Source organism: Pipistrellus kuhlii, unplaced genomic scaffold (assembly GCF_014108245.1).
Source record: "Pipistrellus kuhlii isolate mPipKuh1 unplaced genomic scaffold, mPipKuh1.p scaffold_m20_p_13, whole genome shotgun sequence".
Lineage (NCBI taxonomy): Eukaryota > Metazoa > Chordata > Mammalia > Chiroptera > Vespertilionidae > Pipistrellus > Pipistrellus kuhlii.
This window is the reverse complement of record NW_023425438.1, coordinates 9,577,501-9,590,102: the sequence shown is the minus strand read 5'-3', so window position 1 is coordinate 9,590,102 and position 12,602 is coordinate 9,577,501. Positions and strand designations below refer to the sequence as shown.

The window sequence follows — 12,602 nt, the reverse complement described above, 5'->3', positions numbered from 1 at the left end:
GCTCAATTACCAGAGAAGCTACATCTGAACCCTTAATTCAACATCACTCTGCATTTTTAAGCATGTGCAGCAAAACTTGAGCACTCCTTTTGGGTCCCCATCCTATGTCCAGCCGTACTGTTTGGCCTGGGCGTACCCACCAGCTCCACCAGTGTAAGGACAGAGTGGCACATTGCTTCTGCAGTGACATCTTTCAGCTGTTTGGTGGCTTTTGGCTATGCAGGACCCTGAAGGAAGGCACTGGGCAGGTTCATGAGTGTTCTTAAAGTGACCACGAACATCTGAACCTCTCGATTTGCATGATTTTGTGGGTTTTTCTGAACCATTCTCAGAGGTCACGTCAGGCCGCTTTTGGGAAGAGCTCTCTCTTTCTTTTAAGAGAGAAATTCTACATTCTTTATGAGGAAATTGTAAGCTGATCTCTTCATCAGATTTTTCGTATTGGTTAGCTCTTCATAGGTTCATTTGTATTTTGTATCAACTTGTGTTGTCATATTTTTTTAATAGCAGGGTGCAGACAAGCACTCTAAAACAAGAAAGAAAAGGGTTATGAATAATGCCTTTTAGGATTGTTTGGAGTGCTTCCTGCTTAGAACGTACAAGCACTCAGCAAATTTTAGCTGTGAACTATTATATGAATTCCTTATCTTCCAAACTGAAAATTCTTTAAGAGCAGGGCTAATGTAATATATAATATACTTCACATATTATGGACTCAACATTTTATTCTCATCATAGTTTTTAATGTTTGTCTTTTCTCTTGCAGTGATGAAGCTAGAACATCTGTTTGTAGATGATCCAGGTCGATATTTGGCTATTCAGTTCCATCTGGAATGTGCATATATATTTTTATATTATTATGAATATAAAAAAGCAAAAGATCAGTTCAGCATTGCTAAAGACATCAGCAAATTACAAATTGATTTGACAGGTAAGACTTTATATTTTTTTGTGGCTAGTTGATTAATTTTTTTGCCAATATACATTGGCAATTTGGCTATATTGTTTGGTTGTATTTGATTTTCTATGTCCTATTCTTTGCTTTACAAAAATGGATTTTAAAAATTCATAGTCTTGCTGAAACCAATTTGGCTCAGCCTGCGGACTGAAAGGTCCCAGGTTCGATTCCGGTCAAGGGCATGTGCCTTGGTTGTGGACACATCCCCAGTGGGGGGTGTGCAGGAGGCAGCTGATCGATGTTTCTCTCTCATCAATGTTTCTAACTCTCTATCCCTTTCTCATCCTCTCTGTAAAAAATCAATAAAATATATTTAAAAAAATTCATAGTCTTACAACAAACTTGAAATTATATATATTTTTTATTTCTGAAGATGCCCATGTATTTCCTAATCTGGTTAGACACATGCTAATAGTATGGAAGCCAGGCAGGACACAAAGGAACTTTCAACCCCTCCCTTCTGATTCCCAAGTTTGGTTTGGCCTTCCTACATTGCCCTTCCTTGTAAATGCCTATCTATTGCTTCTCTCCTTTTTTCTTGTATTCCTTAAGATCAAATTTTTGACTGTTGATTAGACGTTTATTCAGTTCCTTATAACACTATCTGGCATGGACTAGGCACTCAATAAACATCTGCTGAGTGAACAAGCAAATTACAGAGTTTCTCCTAAAACCTCTGTGTTTCTTCTGAACACCAAATAAGAAACATTGGTTTCTTTTTATGTATCACTCTGTCCCTGGTGTCTCAAAAAACATAATTGGCATTCAGTATTGAACACATTAATGAAAGTCAGACATCATCACTTGATCACACTGTTTATACCTGTTGCACATGGGCTCAGCATACCTGACTGTGACTCCCAATCTTTGAGTATTGAAATGATTGAATTTGCTATGTCTTCCATAGGCTGGGCCTAGATTATCTCTAAGGTCCATTCTTAGCCACCAAACTCTATATTTATTTTTGAGCTACATAATAAAATCCTTCAGGTATATTATGAATTAAATATGACTTTGTGACCTGCCTAGGATCCTGGCCATCTTTTATTACTGTTTGTGTAGAGAAAATTATTAAATATCCAGCTTACAATTTTTGGAGCAATGGCCTTATGCAAGTTGAAGTGTTGTCTGTGTTTGAAAATATAGTTATATGTAATAAAACTTGTGAGGTTATTTTCAGAGATTATGATTTTGAATATTGTGGATTTAGGGGATTTTTTTTTTATCACTTGAAAAATTAATAGCAGAGTGCCATGTATGGTCACTTTTAACTGTTAATGAATTTACTGCCTAGTGTTCACATTTTTTCCCAAGTTAAGAGTGAAGAACTTAAAATACAAATGTGGTACTCACAAATATAAAAGGAGATTCACATTATTTTTTCTATTCAGCTATATATAACCTTACTATAAAAATTATAAGCTGTGTTAGACCATCTCAATAGCTGTTTTTAGTGTAACATGTTTAAAGGGTTGATGTATAACTTAGAGCCAGACTCATAGCAGGATGAAGTCCAGACTTCTAGACTGGCCTTTGTTATCAAGGATCATGGTAATCTGACTCTTACCAGAAAATGGATGTGAGCACTTTTGCTTCTCTTAAAGCTATTCTGCAGCAAGTTGGTTCAGTTACAAAATGAAAAAGGTTTGATGTCACCTGAAGCCAGATAGAAAGACTGGGATTTAGAACCTAAAATCTGGCTTTAAGCTTTGGCTCTGATACTGAGAAGCCCCCTCATGAGCAAGTGACTGTATCTCAGAACCTCCATGTTTTCATCTGTCATATGTAGATGGTAATATTTCTTTTCCCTATAGCACTTAATGAGTTACTCTTTTGAGAATGTAGATAGTATGATGTGGAATCTATTGGCAGAAATCCTGGGATTGAATTCTGGCCCCATGGCTTATTGGCTTTATAAATTTGTAAGTCATTTAAAATCATCACTGAAACTCAGGTTTCTCTTTCTGAGATGAAGAAACACTTTATAAATTCTAAAGCACTCTGAAAATTGCTTTTTATGATTGAACAGTAGGTCTGATAAACAAATCAATGAATATAATTTTATATTTTTTTCAGGTGCTTTGGGCAAAAGGACACGGTTCCAGGAAAATTATGTGGCTCAGCTTATTCTAGATGTAAAAAGGGAAGGAGATGCATTTTCAAATGGCGAATTCAGTCCAGCCCCGACTCCTCAGGAACATTTAACCAAGGTGAGGAGGATCCGAATTACCTATTTAAAAAATATATATGTATTTTATTGATTTTTGGAGAAGGAGGAAGGGAGGAGGATGGAGAGAGAGAAACATCAATGAGAGGGAATCATTGATTAGCTGCCTCCCCCCACTGGGAATGGAGCATGCAACCGGAGCATGTGCCCTGATTGGGATTCAAACTGTGACTTTCTGGTTCATAGGTCAATGCTCAACCACAGAGCCACGCTGGTTGTGCTAAACTTTTTTCCTTGAATTTATTGCGGTGACACTGGTTAATAAAATTATATAGGTTTCAGGTATACAATTCTACCATATATCATCTGTATATTGTATTGTGTTAACCAACACAGTAAGTCAGGTCTCCTTCCATCACCATTTATCCCCCTTGTACCCTCCTCCACTTCCCCACCTCCCTTTCCTTCTGGTAACCATCATACTGTTGTCTGTGTCCATGAGTCTTTCTTTTTTTCTTTGCTTAATCCGTTAAGTGTGGCATTTAGAAAACTTAAAACTTACATATGTAGCTCCCTTTTAAAAATTATGAAAGGCCTGTTTTGAAAATGGATGGCCACCAGGGTGTGCTGTGCATCTGCCAGCCTGCCCTTTGAAGGGTGCTAGTCCTGAGGAAGAGGCATGGTTTCCGTGGAAACTAAGCAGCAGCCCATTTTCTGTGTCTCTCTCATCAGAGAAGGTGCAGTATTGTTTCTTGAAGGTGCAGTATTGTTTCTTGACATCTTGTAGGTAGAGCTGGGCCTATAGTTAGGATGAACCTGAGGATAAACAAGAAAAGCTGTTCTTTTGGGCTGTGATATGGGCAGAGGACTGGTTATCAATGAAGAGGTTACCAGTTAAGAGGTTGATCTAGTCAGAGGTAGTTTTCAGCTTTCTATGGGGTTCTGCCCAGCTCCACTCAACTCCTAAACTCTTCCTAATTTTAGCTACTTTTATTGAATTACTAAGGGCCCAGTGCACAAATTTGTGCACCTTGAAAGGAACTGTGGGCCGAGAGGCTGCTGTAGGCACAAGGGTGGGTCTCAGCCCATCGTTTGCTCCCCTGCCCGACCCCTCCACTGAGGACCCTGGTCTCCTGTCTGCTGGCAGCTCTGCTCCTGCCTCTGCTGTTCCCACGTGCTGCTGCTGCTCTCACGTGCTGATGGCACCAGCCCCACTCGCACCCACTGACACACCGAGTGATTGGGGCCGGCACCACAGCGAGTGTGAGTGGGACCAGCCCCTTTGCAGGGCACTGGCAGCGAGTGTGAGCGGGCCAGCACTGGCAGTGGTTGCAAGCGGCACCTCCAGCACCAGCAGTGGGTGCAAGTGGGGTTGGAACCAGCAGCAGGTGCGAATGCTGGGCTGGACCGCAGCATGTGGGAGCAAAGAATTTTCAGTAACCACCAGAGCCTCGCTCTGATGACAGCGACCTGCACCCCATCTTGGACTGGTGCCCCACTCACCTGCTCCACTATCCTTCTGTGGTCAATGCCTGCCATGTTCTGCACATGCTCCCTGGTGGTCAGTGCACATCATAGGGATCGGTTATTTGGTTATTCTGCTATTTGGTCTATTTGCATATCAGCCTTTTATTATATAGGATTAGAAAAACAATTTGAATCAAACTTGTTGAGGAAATATTTACTTAAGATTAATATATATATATATATATATATATATATATATATATATATAAAATACCTATTTTAAATGTATAGTTTTGGTGAGTTCTGATAGAGACACATGTAACCGCCACTGTAATCAAAATATAGAACCATTTCCATCATTCCAGAAAACTACACACATATTCCTAAAATCCTCTCCCTCTCACTGATCTGTTTTCTGTCACAGACAGGAGCTGTTTTTCTAGAATTTCAAATAAATAGAATCATTCAGTATGGCTCTTGTGTCTGGTTTCTTTCACTTAGTATAATGTTTGAGAGTCATTGATATTTTGATAGCAATGGTTAGCTCCTGTTTATTGCTCAGTTAATACAACAGTGTGCTTATCCATTCCCCTGTTGGTGGACCATTGAGCTGTTTCTATTCGATAGTTTTTGGCTATAAGGAATAAAACTGCTTGGAAGATTTGTGTGTAAGTCTTTGTGTAAACTTATCTTTTTAATTCTCATGTAAATATCTAGGATTGGAATGACTGGATTATGTAGTAAGTATATTTTTAACTTAGTGAAAAACTGCCAAATTGCTTTCCAAAATGGTATTTTATATTCCCACCCTCCAATTTTCAAGGCACCAGTTTCTCTACATCCTACCAATGCTTGGTAATTTTTGCCGTTCTTCTGAATGTCTGAATCACATTGTTATTTTACTATTTTGATAATTAATTAAAAAAACAAGTATTTTGAAATATTAATGACATAATAAAAATTATGGGATTTGACAAATATATCTTATATATATTTAAAAGGCTAAGCAACTGGCCAGAAGATATGACAGGAGGCTCAAGCACTGATAACTGTTGTTCTCTATTGATATTGTCAATGTATTCCTGAGGCATAGGTGGCCTGTCCTCTATTTCTACACAGTAAGTTGTCCTCAAATAAGTGTTTCAAGAGAAAGCCTATTAACCATAGGTAGACATTGTATAATTTTAAACAAGCTATTTTATCCTTCCCTAGCAATCAATTGCATACAGTCTGTTGAATGAATTAAATTTAATTTTTGGTCTAAATATTTTCTTTTGTATTCCACCAGAATCTTGAGCTGAATGATGATACTGTTCTAAATGAGATAAAGTTAGCAGATTGTGAACAGTATCAGATGCCCAGCCTGTGTGCTGAAGAGCTGGCTGTTATCCTTGGAATCTGGTAAGTTAACGACTTTCTTGGCTACATTGAGCACCTGGCATGTGGGTTCTTTTGTGTTGGGGAATCTTTATTCAGGAGGTCCCAAGGGTTCTGGGTGAAGAGGGAATCTGTAATGCTGCTCACGACCCAGAATAGTTTGGTAACCAATCAAAAGGTTAGAAGTTAGAGACCTCAGGAATCTCCTGGGAGTTGGTATTCTCCTCCTTCTCCTCCCTTCATAAGCAACATTTCTTTGGTTAGCTTTAGCTAGAAATAGACTCTTAATAAAATATTTAGCATAGGTGAGAATGAGTATTTTGAACTTTGGGGATATTTATATCTCAAAAGGTAGACTTATTTTTGAATACTGTGTAGAACCTTATGTGTGGTGGAAATAGTTTTTACTTTTATTGTTATAGTTTTTCTATTTTGAAGTAACTTCACATTTGGAAAAAAGTTTCCAGGGCAAAGCATTGCAAAGAATTTAAGAGAATCATCTTCCAACATGATGCTCTCATCACTTAGAGTACTTTAGTGTGTGATCCCTGCAAGCAAGTGTACTTTTGTACATTGTCACACAATAAAGTTCTCAAAACCAGGAAAATAACATTCATACTTCTCTCCTTTAATACTCAGATTCCATTCAAGTTTGCCAGAGTCCCAGGTACCTTCTCTGGGGCATAGATAGGAGCCTGTCTATCTATGCGCTGCCGTTAGCTGTTATCTCCTTAGTTTCGGTCAATCTGGAACAGTTGCTCAGTTTTGCGTGGCTTTTATGATATTAACACTTTTGAAACTTAAAAGCCACTTATCTTGTAGACATTCCCCGAGTTTCTTTTTTTCCTAGTAAAATAAATTAGGTTGACATTTAGTACACTAAGCACATTTTTGTCAGTATTTTACTACTTTCTGTACTTATCTTTGGCAAACTCATATCTACATTTGTATGTAATGTAGTAATATTAAAATATGTGCTTTCAAATATATGAAATAAGTTTATTTTGTCTTTCAAAAATTATATTTCATTAGACATAACATGCATTTTAGGAGTAATTTATCATTTTTTAATTTAAAGCACAAATATGCAAAAGAATAACCCAGTGCATAAGTTAACTGAAGAGGAGTTACTGGCATTTACATCGGTGAGTAATGTCTTCCTTCTTTCCATTTTCTTCTCTTATAGATTGTTTTGCCTCAGATATATTCTTGCCTCAAATTGCTCACCTTGGGACACTGCCACTTAAGGAAATTAAGGAAACAAAAACTCATCATTTTAGTTTCCAAACTAAAATGGCTCTGAGAGCAGTGACCGAATATTTCTTGTTCATTTTTATTCCCAGAGCATCACAGAATAGGTGCTCAATAAATATTGAAATAGGTGCTCAGTGTTTAATGAATGAAGTGACAGAGCAGAAGTTTGAATCTTCACTCCAGAGCCTATCTGGTGTACAGCTCTGTTGTAAAAGCCAGGTGTGATGCCTACCTGGGTGTGATGAGTAGAGGATTTCAGGGAACTAGGAGCCAAACTAGGACAGCATGTGCTATAGAGGCTGGGGATGGAGGTGATGGTCAAGAGCATGAGGGATGCTTGGCAGCATTCGACAGCATGGAGCGGTCAGGAGAAAAGACTGTGGGCTTTGATAATTGGAGTGCATTGCTTATCTCTAAGGACAGTTTCAGTGGACTATCTGGGTAGTCATTCTAGAGAATTAAGGAGGAGATGGGGTATGAGAAAATAAAGTCGATAAAGACCACAGTTGGAGAAAATGGCAGGGAAAAGGAAAGAGTAATAGATGTTTGAGGATTTGAGGTCCAAGAAGGCTTTTCCAGAAGAGAAAGATCACAGATGAAGGGTCACTCAGTATCTCTTTGGCTTTAGGGAGAGAAAGAAGATAGGCACATCTTTAATGAACACAAGCTGCTTAAGATACTTCACTTCTTTTTCACAGACATTTTAATATCATGGTTGGGAGTCATGCTAGAATGCTAATGTTTTATTCCTTTAGTTATTTTTTAGATAAGGCAAAAATGATGCTCTTATCTGGTAGAAAGAAAAGTTCACTTTCTTTGTACTGTAATATAAATTTTGCAAGTAACTGTTCTCTAAGATTGCTTTGGAACTGGTTGGATATTAATCCTCGAGTCCTCGGATGCCCTTTTTATTTTCCCACTTATTAGAAATCTTTGGTGTTTATCATTATGGCATGTCTGTGTTTAGATTACTATGTAAAAATCTCCTTATTTACTTGTTACATATGCTCTCAGGAATTTGACAAGTAAAGTGTTACAGACATTTTTAAAAAGATACATTAAAATTATTATGCACTTCCCATCTATTTATGCAGCTGGTATCTATTGAAAACTTAACATGTACTAGGTCTTGTGTGGTCATCAGGGATTCAGCAGTGCACAGTCTTTTCCCTCTAGAAGTTTGACATCCATTTACATTATTGTGAGGGAAATACATAGTAGACAGAGAGAAATACATACTTAATAGAAGTGTGCAGGAGAAATATAAAGCAGGGTAAGGGGATAAAAATGGGCCCTGGACGGTAGTGTTAGACAAGTGGTGGGGAAGGTCTCACTGGGAAGATGCTGCTGAACTCACGTCAGCATGAAGTGAGGCCAGGGCAGGGTGCGGGGCTCTGGAATGGTGCTGAGCTTGCGTCGGTGTAAGGCAGTACAGAGCTGGAGGGAGACAGTGTCGGGGTGATCAATGATGAGTAGGACTCTTGGGTTTCTTCTGATGTCCGAGGTAAACAGGATGTAGCACATGATAGAAAGTGTTCCTGCTGGCTTCTCGTGGGGGAGGGTGGTCAGTAGCAACATCCTCTCGGGTCTGGTCTCATAAGCAGTTTATTGTGGAACATATATCATCCATCGTTATCCTGAACAGACATTAAAATACTCTATTTTCATTCAGATATTTAATTTTCTTTTTAGCTTTTCTTGTGGGTGCGAGTATATTTCTTCTCTTTTAAACCTTTTTCTACTTCTGTGATTCTCTATTATTGTAATATTTTATTTCTTTTCCCATTGTTGTTCCTCTAAATTGTGAGGTGCTTCTGAAGAGAACTTTTGATGCTCATTAACTCATTCTTCCTGGCTTGCAGTGAAGGTCAAGATCCTCAATTAAAGTTTTATACTATTCCCTCAGGGTTTTGTAACACACACACACTTAAAAAATATATATTTTATTGATTTTTTAAGAGAGAAAGGGAGAGAGATAGAGAATTAGAAACATCGATCAGCTGCCTCCTGCACACCTCCCACAGGGGATGTGCCTGCAACCAAGGTACACGCCCTTGACTGGAATCAAACCGGGGACCTTTCAGTCCGCAGGCCGATGCTCTATTCCCTGAGCCAAACCAGTTAGGGCCACACACACATTTTTTGCTCTCTCTCTCCTCCTCCGGTTCATTTTCAAATCAGAACTGACTCAAGGACTGATTTCCTTTTGGAGGAAAGCTGTTTGATCACAGGGCTACCTAGTGCTAGGCCTAAAGAGATGGGCGTGTGAATCCAGGTAAATCTTTAATTGGTAAGAAGTAGGGCAAGGAACTAATGTGTGAGGAGGGCTTTTAGGCCCTATGCATACTTTGGGCTCTAGCGCCTCATTTTTTTTTTTAATCCCAAAGAAAGTGCACAGAATACAGCAGAAAAACCCAAATCAGCCCTTGTCAACTCTTCCTTCATCTATCAGTACTTCCTTTTATCCTGGCTTTGTACATGATACTGAACTGGATAATAGTGAATTAGAAGTGGCTCCTGGTATTAATGAAGAGTTCCATTGACATTGATATCTTATATAACTTTATATCCTTATATAAGTATATTTTATTTATAATCTATTACTTATAACTTCAAAAGAGTATTTGAGGTAAGAGGGTACTCTTTTAGATGCTACCCCACTTCTGAACTCTTGAACTTTTGTCTATGCTTCTCTTTGAGCAAGTATTATCTTTGGGCTTACATTATAATTACTTATGTATATGTTCTATCTTCCCCATAAGACTGTACATTCCCAGTTTTTGTGACTAGTTTCTCTTCTTCTCTGGGTCTTCTACAAGGCCCAGTACAATGCTTCAAGGCTTTACTCATAGTTGTTACTAAATAAATGTATGCAGAGTAAGAGAATGAATGAAATTCAGGTTGGGGGAGCCTGAAACCCAGGCATGTACCCTGACAGGGAATGGAACTGGCGACCTTTTGGTGCATGGGATGATGCCCAACCAGCTGAGCCACACAGGCCAGACTAAAGGAATAGGATTTTTAAGGGGGTAAGACCTGTTTGGAATCGGCCATAGATGTGGAAGAGACGGGGACAGAGAGGAAAGAAGTAGCATCCCTTTCTTGCTGGGCAGCCATTATCCTGCTCTATAGCAGCGTTGGAGGCCTGGGACGGGGCTTGTGAACTACTGAGATTATGAGGTGTCTTCCTTTGCTGATAGAAGAGCAAGTACAGCACAAGTCTTAATACTCCCACCAGACACTTTTGTAAACATTGGAGTGACAGGACATGGTTATTGGACATTTGGTAAATATTTATTGAAAAAACAAATGAATGGCTTATTGGTCATTCAGTTTTAATGAACTGTCCTGAAGTTTACTACAATGTAATCTCTTTTTTGGAGAAGATTTGCCAATGTTTTCATGTTGGTGCAGCATGTTGAAATATATGTGAAATGTGTTGGGAAAATGTTTTAATTCAGCAGTGTCAGAAGCTTTCTTAAAAGGAATGCTTTATTTTTTTAAGTTGCCATTATGTAGTGTTATTCCTGAGCTATATCGGCACGTTTCAGGAAAACTGAATGAGTCATAGTAAAAATAACCCAATCTGCTTTAGAGAGCCTTTATGTCGTATTGACTTGATAATTTAAAATTAGCTGTTATCTACGTTATTTCCTTTCAGATGAGCCAAGTCAGTTACATTCAGTAATGCTTTTAATTTCCTCTCATTGTTGAAAATGAGAACAATTTTGTTAATCCAGACAGGTGTTTCAGTTTTAATTGGCAAAAGTTTTGCTCAAGTGTGAATTGATATTGGCAGCCTGCCTTCTGACTTTCTGCCAAAACCACAAGGTCACTGGAAATGGAAAAAGGAAGAACGATCTTTGGAAATTACACATTACAATCTATTTATTTTCTCTTTCTGCTATTAATTTTAAAACTATTTAATAAATACTTATTAACATAAAATCGTTTGCTAACCACTTTTACAGGCTTAAATGATCACCTATTTTTTTTTTCCAGAGCATACTCATTTCTTAATTTAATTTTTTAAGGTAGGTGATATAACTTTGTGGGATAGCCACAACACTTGTGATAGTTTGTGTTAGCATTACATGATGACATGTTCTGTATTAAGTGGAATAGCTCAGAATTTTGATTTTCTTTGTGGTTTGAATGCTTGTCTTCCAAAATGTTACTTTGTGTATTTAAATTTAATAGGTATTTATTGATAATGATCCTTAGCAATTGACTGAGCAAGTAGACAAAGACAGTGAGTAAATACATAGGTAATTTAGACAATACTATTAGCCAGCTTGACCTAATTGGCATTTATAGAATAGTGCACTCATAATGCAGTCATCCCTAGGTGTCTGCCAGGGATTGGTTCCAGGGTCCTCAATGGATACCAAAATCTGCAGATGCTCAAGCCCTTTCTATCAAATAAAATAGTATTTTCATATAACTTACACACATCCTCTTGTATACTTTAAATCATTTCCAGATTACTTATAATACCTGATAGAATATAAATGCTGTGGAAGTAGTTGTTACACAGTATTGTTTAGGGAATAATGACAAGAAAAGTAAATCTGAAAATGTTCAGTACAGGTACAACCCTTGTAGACCTAACTACATGTTAGAAGCCAGCAACAACCTAACATCTTTTAAAGAATATTTTCAATTCATGATGAGTTGAATCCACAGATGTGGAATCCCTAGTTATGGAGGGCCAGTTGTTATATGAACATATTTCTTTGCAATTATATATGCTGTATTCAGCAAGACCATATGCTGGTCCAATAAAACATGTCTCAGCGGATAAAAATAAACATCATAAGGAATATATTCTCTTTCTACAACAGAAATAAATTTTACATAAATAAATATTAGATACCTGTAAAATCTCAGAATAATTAAACAACATACTTAGTTCAAAGATCAATGAAGAAATCACAAAGGAAATTTATATGTAAAAGACAGCCGTTAACCTAAATCATTGACCCCAATGTAACAACAATTTTCTCATGTTTTCTTAAAGTAAAATTGTTGAGATATTGGGGTAATGAACAATTTTTAAGTAGGACACTAAGTGCATGAACCATAAAAGAAAAATTGGATAAAAAGATATGCTGGACTTTATTAAAATTAAAACCTTCTACTCTTTGAAGGATATTATGAAGAAAAGGAACAGACAAGGCATAGACTGGGAGAAAATGTTTACAGTACATATATCTTGTAAAGGACCTGTATCCAGAATAAATACTCTTTCCAATTTAATAATAGGACAAACAAGGTAATTAAAAATAATAGGACAAATGATTTGAACAGACATTCCACCATAGATATAGGAATGACAAATAAGAGCATAAAAAAGGCTTAATAGTATTAATCATTGGG

General features: G+C 37.6%; 1 protein-coding gene across 3 annotated transcripts in view; it reads left to right on the top strand.

Moving 5' to 3' along the window:
- Positions 1-12,602, top strand: part of TTC27 (tetratricopeptide repeat domain 27) — an 83,738-nt gene that overhangs the window by 20,482 nt on the left and 50,654 nt on the right. For all 3 annotated transcript variants that reach the window (XM_036434811.2, XM_036434810.2, XM_036434812.2), the window contains exons 6-9: positions 767-931; positions 3,035-3,168; positions 5,881-5,993; positions 7,048-7,114. In XM_036434811.2, coding sequence (XP_036290704.1) covers positions 767-931; positions 3,035-3,168; positions 5,881-5,993; positions 7,048-7,114 — 479 coding nt within the window. The remainder of the gene's footprint in view (positions 1-766; positions 932-3,034; positions 3,169-5,880; positions 5,994-7,047; positions 7,115-12,602) is intronic.